Raw genomic sequence first — 12,150 nt, forward strand, 5'->3', positions numbered from 1 at the left:
GTGATGGACCAATAGAAGTGCATCTCAAGGTCAAGTGTTTCGCTTAATAATAATTTTAAAACAGAAGTACATTTTATGGTTAAGTCAACATAACCTTAAACCTTAGTGACATTTTGAAATGTAATAATGTAAACTGACTTTTATTATGATGAAGCTTTGCTAAATTATTTGGAGTATTAATTAAATTTAAATATTATATAAATATAAATTTTGCATTATATAAAGATGAAATGTAAAACATTGCATATCCTTTAATTCGTACTATAAGTATGGAAGCCATATGATATAGTAGCTGAATAGACCTCCACTAATCTAGGATATACATACACACATGCACATATAACTTACATAGTGCAGACTAGATGAAAATATTGTGAAAATGTAGGGAAAGAGTCTGAAAGAGTATTCGGAATAATTTACATAGCCTGTGCGCTTGCATCCCTGTCGAAACAAAAATGTGGCTCAAAGAAAAAATGTCAAAACGAAAAAAAAAAGAAAACGAAACAATATACGCGCGCATGTGTCAGTGTGTGTGTTCGCTTGTGTCTGCGTTTATGTGCTTGTGAAGAAGGAGACGAACCGATTAGCGAGCAGCGACCCTGGGACCACGTTGAATGCAATAAAAAAATGTGTTCTTTATGTGTGTGTGTGTGTGTCTGCCTGCCTGTGTGAGCTGGTGCTGTCGCTGCTGCTGCCGTTGCTGCTGCTGCTGCTCTTGTCTGTCCCAATCGCCCGTATGTCGCTCTGTTGTTGAATTTCGCTTCCTCTTCTTCGCTTTGTGTGGGAAAATTCAGGCCGTGGGAATTACATGTGAAATTTCGATGGTGCGCGCGAACAGGCGAACAGCAGCAGCAGTAGCGGCAGAAGTCGCAAACAGAACCAGCAACAGAAAAGAACAGAACAGCGCACGACATACGAACGTATGTATGTATGTTTGTATGTATGTGAGGGACGGCAGCATAGACGCAGCATATACATAAACATGTAGGTATGCAAGCATGCATACAACTGTGTGTGTGTGTAGTGTGTATCCCTCGCCCTAGCGACGGGCTGGCATCAGCTTGTTTAGCGAATGAGAGTAGTGGAGTGAGGGCCTTCAGCAGACAGACACGCTCTCCCAAAGGGCTACCGTGCGAGCGAGAAAGCTGTACACACACACATGCAGTCGCGCTTGCCCTTATGATGATGCTGCGCAACATTTTGCGGCATTGTCAACGCAGCGCACAGATTTTAACAGAACAATTTCGAACGGGCGAACAGCATTTAGAAGCCGCAACAGTACAACCATGTTGCACGCAGTGTGTTGCATGTGGCACACTCACACACATTGATAACAATTGCGAGCCCTGCTCGCACACAGGGCTCACGATATTTTTTAGCTAACAAAGTCGCCGAGACTAAGCGCCCGTAGGCAACATTTGGGTAAAAGGTTTCGATTCGATTAGAAACTGCAACAGGGGAGCAGCAAGATGCAGCAGGCAACATGTAGCACGCAGAAAGCAGCGGGCAAAAAAGGCAGCCAGGCAGTCAGTCGGTCAGGCTGGCATCCCATGCGAAAACCGGGTCGCCAAGCCCTTTGCTCTGCTGTGCTCTGTGCAGAATGAGCTACTTTTATTTATAGCCCTGCCACTGGCACTGGACCATTGTGCACGGCTGACCGGAAGCGAGCATCAAGTCTGTCTTGTTTGTCGTTGTGTCTGAATTCTGTTCCAGGCAGAAGCGAAACTTCTTTCTATAAATTATACAGAAATTGTGGAAATATTGAAATCTCTTTTGTTATTCGTTCCCTTCAGATTCTATAAAATCTAACATCAAATTCGATGTTATCAGCTCAGAAACTTGTTTTGTACACTTCAAATTAAATCTTTGCACAACACACACAAAGTTAAGGAGTTAAAAACAAATATTTACACAATTAGAAGGCAAAACCAATATACAAAATGTCACAAAATGTACAGTCCATCACTGAGGACGATGGCTTTTGGTCGTATGATTCCATTTTAGAATATGTTGATGCAAGGGTTATAACATTTCCATTGCCGGAGCAAACGGATCCCGCTCAATGTCGCGATGAGTTTCTTAAATCCATTTTTAAGCCAGAGGAGCGCATCATCCCATTAAGGCGTGAGATAAAAAGAAAATCATCGATGAATTTTATACCAACAACTGCTGAGGGTTTGGCGATATTAAATATGATGATAAAATCTGCGGCTTCGTCGAATTTGGGTTCTGTATCGCAATATCGGCCATCGCTAACGTCAGCTCAAATGGAGAAACTTTATACCATTTGCCTCTATCAGTTTCAGAAAGCAGCCATACAATTCCTTTCTGTTAGGCTAAAAAAGCAGCTCATTACGCAGTTACAGATTTTTCCAGATGAGACTGTTGAAACACCGCACAAACTCTTTCATTGGTCGTTGGAATTCTTTCTGCGTCGCCGAAAAGTCAATCAACTCTATTTGGATGTTCTGGTGATGGATAGGTCGAGATCGCAGTTAGATTGTGCTAAGTTTTGCACCGATATCAATGAAATCTTACGACTTCTCGACTTGATCAGTAAGGACTTTTGTCAGGGTCACGACTTATGCACTACTATATCAATAATAAAGTAAGTTTCAGGCTATATGACATCTATGATCCACATATTGGCTCGCTTCAGTTTTATATACGTAATATTTTTTAAATTAATTTTTAAATTAATTAGACATTTATTTTCTTCGGTAGCGATTCGAACTATGAGGTAAACTCAACGTGGGTAAAGGAATTGCATGATCTGCGCGATATTAACCAAGATCTCAATAATGTTATTAATGGGAGTGCATTTCGTATGGAATCAGATTACGAACCTGAATTTGCTGTCGAAAATGATAAATTAGATGGCAAGTTGTGAATTAGTCTAACCACTGTAATTGATAGTTAATGTGATGTCGACTTTTTTTTTGCAGCTTTGTCGCTCATAGAGATGCGTTATCGCAGCAATTGGTTGCGCAGCTGTGCTGATCAGACTCAGATGTGTTTGAACAAGAAGGAGAGTGTGTATGCCGATGAGATAAAGGAGCTGCAACATAAGATGGTACTAGATGTAGCCGCCTTTGGATTTGTTGACTTTGTCTATCAATATGAAATAGACACCTACAGGATGTTAATAGCCGAATGGCAGGATCGTCTCGATGTGGATTTGGAGGCAGCCGAACTGGAGTGTAATATAACTCGCAATCTTTGGGCTAAGACCAAAGAGGATCTCAAATTCCATAAGGAGCAAGTGGATATGTTTAAGCGTCGAGTGAGTGAGGTATTAGCACTTATTGAAGAGGAGGAACAGAAAAATGTACTTCGAATATCGAAAAGATTCTCCGTAAGTTTTTTTTTAACAATTATTAATTTTGTTAAAATTTAATTCGATTTCGAATACTCTTTTACTTAGTCGATGTCCAAAGTCAAACGAAATTCTAATAGCAAGAAGAAGAAGAAGAAGAAGAAGTAATATACATCCAAATTAGAAGTCGCCTAGCTGCGTTAGGGCTACGAATAATCAAACAACAAAGCTGCGTTGGAAACCTAAACAAAGCCATAACAGGCGTAAATTCATAAGCCTCGAAATGGAATAGAATCGAATTCATCACAAATTGCCAAAATTGGAGGGAGTTCTCGTTGACTCCCATATCAAAATCAAAGTCAAGCTAAACAAACTAAGCAACTTTTGCGCAAACATTTGCTGAGCTGCATTTGTGCAAACAGCGAAAATAATGTTCGCTCTTATACCCTGTAAACATAATAACACCTGTACATATTGTATAGATTATAAAATTATCTATGAATCGATAGATGAAGCGTACGTGGTGTATTTACTATTTATGTGACGGAGAAGGCGAACTTAGATTCTGTAAGGCTGTGGATCATCTTAATTGTAGTGAAATCAATAATTATCGAACTACAGTTGTTGAGTTTTCAAATCAGACTCAAATAAAATAGCGAATAGATCGTTATATTTATTTATATAAAATCGATAATTATCGAAATATCTTTTTTGTTTTTGGGCGTTTTATGCATTAAGCCATTTTCTATGCAAGCTCCTTTGCTTGCTATATAAATTCTAGAGTATATGCTAGTCGTATATTTTTTACATTAGTTTTATGCTATTAATTTCCTTAGTAACGCCCACGTTTCGATGCCCGCCCCCCACTCGAGGAGCGTTTTATGTATCGTTATTTATGCGCCTGGCAACTGGTAGTCGCTTAGCCTTTGCAACATGCGACTGTTGCCAGGTTGTTGTTCGTATATTTACAGTTAGAAAATAGATAGAATAGTATAATTTGTACACGGTCCAAACGCAGCTACAAAAAATCAGAGTTATTTATTGAATCATATTTTCGTGGATATGCCAGCGAATCTGCGGGCCGACACAAATGGCAACACGGCCGAGGATTGGCATGTCTTCGAGCTCTTATGCGGAAAGTTGTCGTACTCCTCGTCATTGCCAATGTCACCAGCAGCTCCAATGGCACACGCTGCACGCTCCTTGGAGGCGGTAAGTTCCGGTGATATCTTTGCCTGACTTCATTGGCCCGAAAATCATGTGACAAATTGCCATAATTCGGCAAATTTTATATCCCATAAGAATGTGTATTAAAACCATCTGATTGCTCCAATACATATACAAATATGCATACATATTCGTGTGTATATGCATATCCATATGTGTTTCATATGATTTCCTTTTGGCAAATTGAGCTTTCTATGCCCATAATCGCAGGGCTGCCTTATCAACGAGCAAAACTTTTCCTGTACCTATTTCTATGCTCTGCACACAACGGGAAAAAGGCATATTCGTTATGCTTGTTTGTCGGTTTATTGTTACTGCTAAACTACTGCCACTACAAATGCCTCTCTAGAGTAAGAAATCAAAAAATGGGCCCTTGAGTACAGGGTATTCTGCAGTCAGTTGCATCAATAATTTGGGTTCGTTGGTTTTCTGGTGTGAAATTTATGCGGTTGTTAGGGCTCCAAACTTTTGCCATTGTTGTTTTTTTGTAAGCGAGTAACTATCGATGGCTCAAAGCGATTTGCATTATATTTAACTGCACAGTGGTACAAAATCAACATAATTAAGAACTTATATTGGATTTTGAAGGCAGTCCGGGGCTAATCCTAGCTTAATTGCTAAACATTTTGAGATATTTATGTTGAAAGATAATATATATATATATAGAGTTGGAAGAGTAATAAGGTGGCAGAATCTAAAATAGCCTTTTAAAAGGATATCAAGCTCCTAAGCTTGATAGGATTGACGCTAAGTCTACATATATTTCACGTTTACATATATATTTAATCTCTACAATTATTTATATCCCAGAAAACTTTTACTGATCGCAAGTCGCTCTAAAACTTGCACACCTCAGTTTCCGTTTCCGGTTGGAAAATCAAAAAAAACGGAGCTGAAGCAGTTTAACACTGTGCTCGAGCCGGACTAGAGGACGCCTCTAGGCAATTGCTTTCCATATCTCGCCTTGCGTGCGTACGTTGCTTTGGCTTGAATTGCATTTGCCATGTGAATGACCCAAATAACGGAAAACAAACTGAGAAAAGTTTGGAATGTGCAAACCTCATGCTTGTTGGCCAAGCTCCCTTAAACTCCTTACATATCCCCACACAATGCCATTGAGCTCGTTTTCACTTATGTCGGCACCCTGCCAACCCGTTCGCTCGGCCCCCAAACCTGGCTGGAGCATAAATCACGAGCAGTTTATATTGTTTGTGTGATGTTATGTTGAGGTAAATTCCCAGTTGTTAGGCTGTTGTCAATGCCCCATGGCTTGTAGGAAATACAGGAAGTCTAGCCACAGGGCTTAGTTCGCGTCGAGCGCTTTCATTGAACGGTTCGTTTGGATAACTACAAAGCCTAAAACAATAAGAATTAAGCTTAATTTGTGTAAAATATGCCCAGTGATAATCATCTGCATCACCATCATCTGGGTCTCAGTGGTGGATTATCTCCGCATCATCATCATTTGGTACGATCGAAGATAGTATGGCGAATGACAGACTTGCTTCTGAGTAGTCAGACATCGAAGGGAAACTTATCTTAAGGATTGCTCGATTTTAAGCCACTTTTTCCAATGTTGGAAATAAATGTAATGAGATGCTCTGCTCTTGCCAGGAGCTTAAATCAAATACTGATTTATAGGACTTCTGACTGTTAAAACAGTTTGTTCTTATCTAAGATATAGATTTATATTAAAATCGGAGCAATTCTGAGGCTTCAAAATTGTCTAACTTCAAGCCACAAAATTATATTTGATGAGCTGAACAAAAATTTGTTTAGATTATTAAAGACTCAGCAGGCAAATAATTTCAAGAGCTGTAGCAACATGCGAGTTCTTCTATTATCGAAGGCTGTTAAGCTTTTCACTTATTCGAGTAACGCTATTTGCTTTGCAGCTGAACAACTCATGTGGAACTGCAGGGATAACAGTGACAGAACATCATCATGGCATCGATATGACAACGACGCTGCGCAGTGAGCTGGCTGCCTTGTCGTACAAAAAGGAGCGTCTAACTGGCGAGGTAAGGCTTTTTATTAAGATAGTGAGCTAGAGGTGGCTCTCATATAATCGACTATATTAGCTAGCAGAAGTGCGCAGCGCATTGTGTGGTCGCGAATCGGATGTGGAGAATCTGCGTGCTCAGGCGGCACGGCAGACGGCATTGATAGCATCCTTGCAGAGTCGACTGCAGGCAGCCGAGCAGCGGGAGCAGGAGGTCCAGGCGCGCTGCGATGCCACCATACAGACGGTACAGCGCGAGAAGCGCTGTTCGGACGAACGCAACAAGGAACTGATCTGCAAGCTGCAGCACGTGGAGGCGCATGCCGCTAGTGAGGAGTCACACAAAGAACAAGCCAAGGCGCAGTATCATGAGCTGCTGCGTCGTCTGAGCGTCTGCCTGTCCCTCGATGAAAATGGCCATGCGACGGCCGAGTGCGTTGTGTCCCGTGTGGAGGAATTGGTAATTGAGTTGCAGCGCGCCAAGGCGAAGGTCACTTCCACCTGCGATACGCTCAGCTCTTGCGAGAACGAGCTGCTTAACTTGAAGTCGCTGGCCAACATTGAGAAGCAACGTCTGAGCGCTCAGCTGGACGGCGCTGGCAACCACAACCATGAGCTGGAGGGTCGTTGTCGCCAATACGAGCGGGACTTGCAAATACAACGCGATCGTCTCACAGAATCGGAGATCAATGGCGAGAAACTGAAGGAAGAGCTGCGTGGCTTCGAATCGCGCTGCCATCGACTGCAGAACAACTTGGAACGTATCCAGGGCGATCGACTACAGTTTCTGAGGAATCTGAGTCATCTGGTAAATGTGCCCGAGCCCTGCGAGACCTTGATCAAGGATAAGCTGCGCGAGCTGCTCGGCGAGAATCAGGCTTTGCAGGCGGTAAGTTGAAATCACTTAACATTCCATTCTATGTTGCTTCACCTTGCTCTTTCTTCCATAGCAAATGCACTCGTTGCGAGATCAGCTGAGCAGCGAGCACGAAAAACTGAAGGAGTCGCGCGAGTCTACGGAATGCCGCCTGCGCTCGGGCGAAGCGGAAAAGTGTGAGCTGGCCGAGCGCCTGGATAAATGCCATGCAGAAATACACACGCTCCGCAAGGATCACATGGGTCTATCCGAGTATCTGCAGCGGTTGGCCAATGCACTTAACTGGAGCGAATGTACGGCTCCACCTGCCTTGGGGGCCGACACCAATCTCATGGCTGAGAGTCTGTTGGAGCGTGCCGAGCGTCTGTCTGCGCACTGTGAGCATGAGTTGGCTGTGATTGCGCAGGACAAAAGCTGCTGTGATCATCATCATCAGCATCAGCATCATCATCATCATGCTGGCCAGGGTAAGCTGAGACGCGAGCGATCCTGTCACGACCTCCCTATCAAGGAGAGCAGCAGCGTCTACAATTTGCAACGGCGCGTGCGCGTTTTGAGGGAACAAGTGCAACGCCGAGATCTCCATCTGGAACTGCTTCGTCGCAAGTTAGCCATCATTGAAGACGGGGCACGAGGCAAATGTATGCTGCAAGGCGAACGAGATGACGCCGTTTGCCGTGCCAAAAAGGCAGCCAAGCAGGTGGATAAGCTGAGCGCTCAACTTGCCGATGCACGCACCCAAATCGCTGAGGTCAAAGCACAGTTGGCGGAGGCTGTGGAATACAAGATCACAGCTCTGGAGCGTGCACGTAAAATTGATGAGCTGAGCACACAGATCTGCGATTTGGAGGATGAGAAGACTAGACTGTTCTCGCAGCTGAATGCAATGAAGGAACGCATGAAGTCAGCCTGCGACTCCAATCAAAATCGACGCTGCCGCGACGAGGCGCTCATCAATGTGAGTTGGCTTTAGGATATGCTTATTTATTATTTGTAATTATTTTTTGACTCTGTTCTCTTAGAGTCTACGTGATGACGTCAGCCGACTGAGCGCCCAGTTGTCGGATACGAATCAACGACTTTCGCACTTGCAGTCCTTCCGTACCTCGGTCGCCCGGACATTGCATTTGAGAGATCTGCCCGAGACGGATTTGTTGCATCGCCTGCAGGCGCTGTGTTCCGCCCATCAAGAGTTCACTCTGCTATCTAAGCGCTATGAGACTGCCTCACCCGTTGGCGATCATCCTTGTCCGCGCTTCGATGATCCCGTGCCGCCCTCCAGCCACTGCCGCCCACCGCGTGAACTCAGCCCGGAGAGCATGCATCGCCACACTAACGCGGCCAGTAGCCATCATCTCAGTCACGCTCACTCGCACGGTCACGCGCACTCACACTTGCATGGCCGTCATCAGAGACAGCGCAGCAAGAGTCGCGATAAGCGACTGCACGACGAGTGCTTTGACTCTGATGTGCATCGCTTGCATCACGGCTGCAAGGATCAGCTGTTGGGCAACAATTCAGGAGGCAGTTGCGACGAAGACTTTGACTTTAAGAGTAAATACATTTAGGTCATGTCTAAAATAAATTTATTTTATATAATAATATGTTTCAATAAATGTCACCATTTGTAAAAATATCTTATTTTTGGCTATCAATATCTAAGTCATATTAATTTTTTTTATAAGTATTTAAATTTTCTTAATTCGATCTTATATTCATGAGAGTTTATTTTGCGTTTAAAATTCAGAAAAAAACCTAAATATATAATATATATTTCGGGGTTTCCCCTTTGCAAAGTTCAAGCAGCTAATAGATGGCGCCATCATTGCGGTTTGTGTCTATGCTAAATATGCTGTCAGGCAAGTTATTATATTTCTTATTGAAACAACAGCAGACAGTTATAGCACCTAGTTTGTAGTAGTATCTTATTGATTTTTATCTTTATTATAATACTTAATAGTTTAAGCTGTGCAGACAACAGTTTAACTATTAATAGGTGGCGCCACACGGTCGTGGCTGCACTCAAACAAGAACTGACAGCTCCTACACTCAGCCGTGGCATTTTATCCGAGTTTCGCACCACAGCCTAGGAAACGCATTTTCATTGCCAATTTACGCAGCCGTCAAATGGGAAAATAATTTAAATGCGAAATGCAACCAGTTTCTGGGGTTCATTGCGGTGGCGCTACCAAATTTGCAATTAATCAAAAGTGCAACAAATTTGCATTTTTTTCCTTCAGTTTTGAGCTGCCAATCAAGATGCATAATTTTGCAGAGCGTTTAGCAAATGGGAAATGACGCGACACGTGAACGGAGAGCGGCAGACATTGCCACCAGACGGCGGTGCAATGAACTTGACTCCCTGCCATGCGCTGTGGCATAAGATCCCGACCCGCTTGACTGGCTGCTGGCAGACAGCCAAAGGGCAAGGGGAATGCCAGATTCGATGCACTCGGTCAGAACGCAGTCGCAGTCGCTGTTGAAGAATGCTGGCAAAAAGCATGCTGCTGACTGTAGCTCCGCACTGTGGCAGTCCACATATGCTCGTTTTACTGATCTTGCCACATACACGCGTTGCAAGTCGAGCCACACTTCCCGCAGACACCCCTACATAACAGGTTTGCTCTTTGATCTGCGTCTCCTTTTCCAACAGCCAGTCGCCAAATGCGACTTATGATCTCTCGCACACACGAACACAAATGGTTGTGCGTGTGTGTGAGTGTATGTTTAACATGCGGAGATTCGCCCATTAGAGCTAAAGCCACTCAGGTGCGGCAAAAATTCTTTGGGATAGCAAGCAAACGAGCTCTCGGCTCTTGGCTTTTGCCTGATCTTGTGTGAAATTAGATTTCAGATTTACAACAAACATGCATACACTTAATTTAGCTGCTGCCATATTTTCAAATGTTCTAAATATTGCTTGAAAATATATTTTAAAAATATTATTTATAATTATTGAAATATAAAATATTTTTATTAAGTAAAACTAATACCTATAATTGTGTTTTCGTTGCTTTCTTGAAAACTTTAGAGATCGATATTGTAGTCATATCTTCTATGTATTATTCTGTAAATTTTATATATCTATATACCATGTGATCTAGAATATCTATCATTATTTTTTCCTACTGATTTATTGATAATTAAAATTACAATATTTGTGCACAATCAAGCAAAGTAAATAGATTTTGAATTTAGCAAAACAGTTAATAAAATTGATTGAAAGGCAACTCTCATTAATATGCAGAAGCTGCTGGATTTGCTGTTTGTGCAAATTGATAAACATTCATTTATAATTGGCATTTCATGTACGAATTAAAGTAGTATACTTTGACATATATATAGATTTATAATACTCATATACAAATATGGACACGTTCCATTTCAGTTTGACTAATGCCAATTCAAATGTTGACAGTTCGAATGCTTCAAAATGTGTGTGCTCAGGCTTCAAATGCAATATGTTTTTCCCCCCTTTCGCTCTTACTGTGCACCCGCTGGGTCACCTGTTTGTGAAATGTCCAGGTCGTGGACGCCATTGAATCACTTTCGGACGTGTCAAAACTGTCAGTTGAGTATGGGGCGTGGCAGCGAGGAAGTAGGCCAACCTACGTGGCAAATGGAATTCCCATAGCAATTGAAATGTGCGCTTATATCGTGTGCATGTATGCATGCACTTATATAGACATATCGTATGATATAACTATTGAAAACTCTAACAGCAGTTTCCTTTCGTTGTTATACCCTGTAAATTGCTTCAATTGCATTCGAGTTTGCCATCTAAAAGTTGGGATCGTTCTTTTGACTTTCTACACATTCGCTTGGTTGAAAAAGTTTTTAGCTTTTGCTTTGTGACAAACGAATATATTTTTAAATATTATAACAACAACTAACAACTATTAAAAACTATTTTAAATGCCTTTTAAAGCTATGTCAAAGGTATCTAAATTTAAGTTTGTATTTTGTTGCTTGAGGTTGCTTTTGACTGTGCAAACATAAGGTCGCATGTTTGAGTGCGTGGGTGAGTGTGTGTATGTGTGGTTGTGTGTGTTATTTACTGTACAAAACACGTGTTTGCCTACGATGTCCTGAGAGGAAAAACTAAAGCACACTCGTAGGCGCCTCACCTTGAAAGTGAAATTGTGGATATATTTTTCAGCTTTGCTTTAGCAGATTTAATGGTTTTTCAAAGAGTACAAAGGCAGACCCAAACATTATCATCTGGAATGCGTGTTCGGCGCCTGACTTGCATTTTGATTGCGAAAGATGGTGTTGACGCTGTTGATGAGGCATGTGGCATGTGGCATGCATGGGTGTTTGAACAGCTTTAACATTTTGCTCGCAGATATTCAGTTACACAAAAATGCTCAGATTTACTTACGACATACGATAAAGCACACACAGACATACGGCACTCAGCACATCACAACACACACTCACCACACCAGGCACATTCCGACCACACACACGCCGCAAGCTTCCGCTTATTGTTTGCAGCAACAATTAAGCCGCAGTTTTGCAGCAAGTCAACTAAAATCATCAAAATGTTTGCGGCTTTGCTGGCAGCACACCCACACACCCACTCACAATTGGTAAATGCATGTGCCACATTATGTGGCATCAACTGTAAACCAGACGCCAAACAGAAAGTTGAGTGCTGCAAATGAAAATAAATTTTATGCATTCGCAGATCATCGGCAAATACAAAGCAGAAATTTTAGCTTCTCC

At 42.3% G+C, this 12,150-nt stretch overlaps 2 protein-coding genes across 2 annotated transcripts; both read left to right on the top strand.

Annotated features, from left to right (window-relative positions):
* Positions 1-1,846: 1,846 nt before the first annotated feature.
* Positions 1,847-3,820, top strand: LOC111594238. Its single transcript, XM_023307446.2, has 4 exons — positions 1,847-2,608; positions 2,725-2,879; positions 2,946-3,355; positions 3,425-3,820. Exons 1-4 carry the CDS (start codon positions 1,941-1,943, stop codon positions 3,482-3,484), a joined length of 1,293 nt encoding a protein of 430 aa, XP_023163214.2. The 5' UTR covers positions 1,847-1,940; the 3' UTR covers positions 3,485-3,820.
* A 558-nt stretch (positions 3,821-4,378) lies between these two features.
* On the top strand, positions 4,379-8,990 carry LOC111594242 (coiled-coil domain-containing protein 170). Its single transcript, XM_023307453.2, has 7 exons — positions 4,379-4,528; positions 5,934-6,011; positions 6,439-6,564; positions 6,625-7,434; positions 7,496-7,816; positions 7,859-8,380; positions 8,445-8,990. The coding sequence occupies exons 1-7, from the start codon at positions 4,379-4,381 to the stop codon at positions 8,988-8,990; spliced, it is 2,553 nt and encodes an 850-aa protein (XP_023163221.2).
* Positions 8,991-12,150: the final 3,160 nt, after the last annotated feature.

Source organism: Drosophila hydei, unplaced genomic scaffold (genome assembly GCF_003285905.1).
Source record: "Drosophila hydei strain 15085-1641.00,03,60 unplaced genomic scaffold, DhydRS2 tig00008114-arrow-pilon, whole genome shotgun sequence".
Lineage (NCBI taxonomy): Eukaryota > Metazoa > Arthropoda > Insecta > Diptera > Drosophilidae > Drosophila > Drosophila hydei.